The 3,676-nt window shown below is 32.6% G+C and overlaps 1 protein-coding gene across 1 annotated transcript; it reads right to left on the reverse strand.

Annotated features, from left to right (window-relative positions):
- Positions 1-1,856: 1,856 nt before the first annotated feature.
- Positions 1,857-2,699, reverse strand: LOC145017333 (putative germin-like protein 2-1). The gene is made up of 2 exons (XM_078975380.1): positions 2,558-2,699; positions 1,857-2,441 (listed from the first exon to the last, which is right to left on the reverse strand). Exons 1-2 carry the CDS (start codon positions 2,676-2,678, stop codon positions 1,906-1,908), a joined length of 657 nt encoding a protein of 218 aa, XP_078831506.1. The 5' UTR covers positions 2,679-2,699; the 3' UTR covers positions 1,857-1,905.
- Positions 2,700-3,676: the final 977 nt, after the last annotated feature.

Raw genomic sequence — 3,676 nt, forward strand, 5'->3', positions numbered from 1 at the left:
GTAGTGTATGGAGCGGAAAATTTGTAACTGATTCCTTTCTCTATAAGTTAAGTAGGATATTTTTTATTTTTGAATTTTGAACCATTATCATTGAGTATACTTCAGACTGGTTTTGAAAGATGCAATTCCATTTTTTTGATAGTGTTGATGAGATCTTGTGAAGTTTCGGATTTTTTACAAAAAAAGTAGACCCATGTGAAGCTTGAAAAATTAACAGCAATAACAAGGATATACTTCTTTCCTCTATAATTTTCCTTTTTTGAAGTCCATAATGTTCAACATGGAGCAGCTAACGTGGCTTCGTGATGTTAATCTCAATTGTAATTAAATGACTTCGTGATGTTAATATCAAAATTGGTAATCCTCTCACCAAATCTCGTGTAACTAACTAATTAATGTTCTTGAAATTTAAGTGAAAGATTCTCTAATGCTACAAACAACTTATGTCATTTACTACTTTTCAAAGAAGGCATATTGAAGTAGTACCTTTGATCATAGTGATATTCAAAGGATATATATCACTTTTTGTTTGGACTTTAACAAAACCTTATTTGTCATTTTATTGTTGACCATACTTCCTTCCTCATCGAGAGTAATTTTATTTCCAATTCCAAAAACATGTTGAGAAATAATGATGAGATTGTGTTTTAACCCGTCCACATATGCAAACGGTTTATTGTGAATTGACCATTCGTAATGGTTATGTAACCTTTGATCAATGCTTTTTATTATTTCCAAACTTTACGACTCCTATCCACGCAAGTTTCTGATAATCCCTAAGATGTTCCTCCATCGTAGTTATGTGACATGAGCAACCACTATAATAAGGGCTGTAAACGAACCAAACGAACACGAACAAGTCTTGTTCATGTTCGTTCGTTTAAGTTAGCCGAACAACAAACGAACACGAACGGATAAACGAACGAGATTTTCTTGTTCATGTTCGTTCGTTTAACAAATTACTTTGTTCATGTTCGTGAACATGCTAAACGAACATAAACGAACAAACATAAACGAACAAAGATAAAAAAAAAAAACACAATTAAACATATATGAACATAAACGAACATATAATATAGTAATATAATAAAAAAATAATTGAATATAGATGAATATAAATAAACTTAAACGAACGAAAATAAACGAACGTAAATGAACATCGTAAACGAACGTTCACGAACATAAATGAACAAACGAGACTATTGTTCATGTTCGTTCATTCAACTAAACGAACGATAAATTTTTTTCATGTTCGTTCATTTATTAAATAACGGACATAAACGAACTTCCCGTCGAACAGTTCACGAACGGTTCGCCGAACGTTAAGTTCGTTTACAGCCCTAACTATAATTATACCGGTTATGATTATATTGCTCATCACGTAATATTCGCGATTAGAAGAATGGAGTGGAATCTAATGGGTGGGGTGGGTGGGGTGGGTAAGGAAAGGTGGATGGGAGCAGGTATGGCGTTAGGGTTTAGTTATTATATTTTTTTTAATTATAATAAGCAAAACATTATTTAAAATGAGACAAAAGTCAATTTGCATAGGTTGCGGATTATGGACGGATAGGCAAGTAATTGAAACATAAGGACCATACTCATCCAGAAAAAAAAAAAAAAATTAAATAAATAAGTACTAAACTTCTCACTTTCTTAAAGCACGTGGGACCATTTAATCTTATTTTGTCTCGTAATTTATCAATTGCTAGCACAATGCAAGGATTTAACATTAGATCATAGTTTTGAAGTTGTTAATACCAAATAAGATTTACATCTAAATCACGGATACAATAAAATATATATTTTTTATTCAATTTTAAATATAGTAACATAAAAATAAAAAATATCACAAGATTGAAGAGTTTAAATCACTGAAAACAACATTTTTCAATCACATAAAAGTTAGAATTTAGATTGTATTTGATAGACGACGTTGACGTCAACTTGAAAAGCCTTTGCAAGAATATCTGCTGCGATATCGGGATTTGATCCAAACACAACATTTGCAATGGTAATAACACCTGGATTTTGACTACTCAAAGCAGCAATAGCAACAGCATAGCCATTTCCCACGTTTTTCTGGAAGTGAATTAGACCTTCTGGGAACACGAAAACATCGCCTTTCTGAAGTAGTTTTGTGATGAGTCGATTTTCAGGGTTGGACGTGACAAACCCGACTAGAATACGACCTTCCATAACAGTCAAAATTTCAGTGGCCCGAGGGTGTGTATGTGGGGGGTTAATACCCTGTGGGGCAAAGTCAATACGTGCCATTGAGATACCAAGAGTGTTAAGTCCCGGCAACTCTGCTACAGTCACCGGAGTCACAGCTGACCCAACCGCATTCGAAGTATTTCCCATTAGTTGCAGCCCACTATAAAAGAAATCATCAGCTTGTACAAACCTTGCCTCTTTGCAAACCAAGCCATTCACAAATACTACGAGTGAAAAAAATTAAATAAATAAACTATTAATCACAATTAAGTATGATATGTTTTCAAATTATGCATGAAAATGCTGGAGAGTTTCTCGACCTTTAGACATAAATTCTTACCTGTGCTATTTTCGTCTATTTCGTCTGCCACACAGAAGTCCTGAAGAGGACTAGGGTCCGAAGCAAACGCAACGGAGCAACCCGCCACCAAGAGACCAAATAAAAGCAAATGAGATGTCATTGTTGAGAAGGAGAAACTTGTGTTTTTATGTCTTCGTTAATTAGCTTGAGAAGTTTGTGAATAACATGCAACGTGGTGATGCTTTTATAGTAAAAAACATTGGAACATATCAAGGTAGCGTATGTGTGGATAGAGTAAAAAAATAAAGAATGACTTTATCAAACTTGTCATCTTACGACATATTCAACTTTTTACATTGTCCAATTCTTAACTAGATAAAAAAATCGCATAAAGTGTCTATGATCCGTGGATTTTATTTGTCTAACATTTTTCATATTTTATTATTTGAGTGGAACTTGAATGTTTATTAGGTCTTGATATGGTCCAAAAAAGTTACTTTAGAAAATTATATATAATTGCAAAACCCATTATGAAGAATGTTTTACGCTACAATATGTGATAAATAATTAAATATAACTATTTAAATACATTTAGTTTGTAATTTATTGCTAGTCTAATCAAAGAAAATATTTTGCCCTATGGTAAAAACATTGGATCGTCAACCTAGTATTTGTGTTTCTCACCACCGAACCAATAGTTGGGAACTAAAGGTAAAACAACGAAACAGTCATAAAATATGTCAGTTTGATCATACATTGAAATTATTTTGTCCTGATAAAAATAAAGTAAAACATTTTGTTGAACTTTTAAGAGGAAGATTCATTCAATTTTGGTTGGTATATTTTCAATCTATAATAAAGGCTAGAGTTTCATCACTCTCATGCGTGTTAGATTAATGTTGGTGGAACGTTGAATATGTTTATTAGGCATTGATATTCTAAAATGTTTCACTTTAAATGTAGTCATAAATCTAAGGAAACGACTAGTAAATTTTGTTTTTTATTTTTTACTTTTACCCTCAAAAGTCATTTTTGACGCAGTGGTCATTGTTGAGTATCTTGTGTATCAGAAGGTGGTAAATCAATTATAGTAAAGGCTATGGTCTCATCACTCTCATGCGTTAATGCTGGTGGAACATGAATCTTTATTAGGCATTC

This window comes from Lactuca saligna, chromosome 9 (assembly GCF_052625555.1).
Source record: "Lactuca saligna cultivar CGN05327 chromosome 9, ASM5262555v1, whole genome shotgun sequence".
NCBI lineage: Eukaryota > Viridiplantae > Streptophyta > Magnoliopsida > Asterales > Asteraceae > Lactuca > Lactuca saligna.

Bases quoted from the DNA above. Each gene is read 5' to 3' on its own strand.
- LOC145017333 (XM_078975380.1), bottom strand. From the start codon at position 2,678: ATGACATCTCATTTGCTTTTATTTGGTCTCTTGGTGGCGGGTTGCTCC. The intron at 2,442-2,557 runs GTAAGAATTTAT...TTTCACTCGTAG, and splicing joins AATAGACGAAAATAGCACAG to TATTTGTGAATGGCTTGGTT.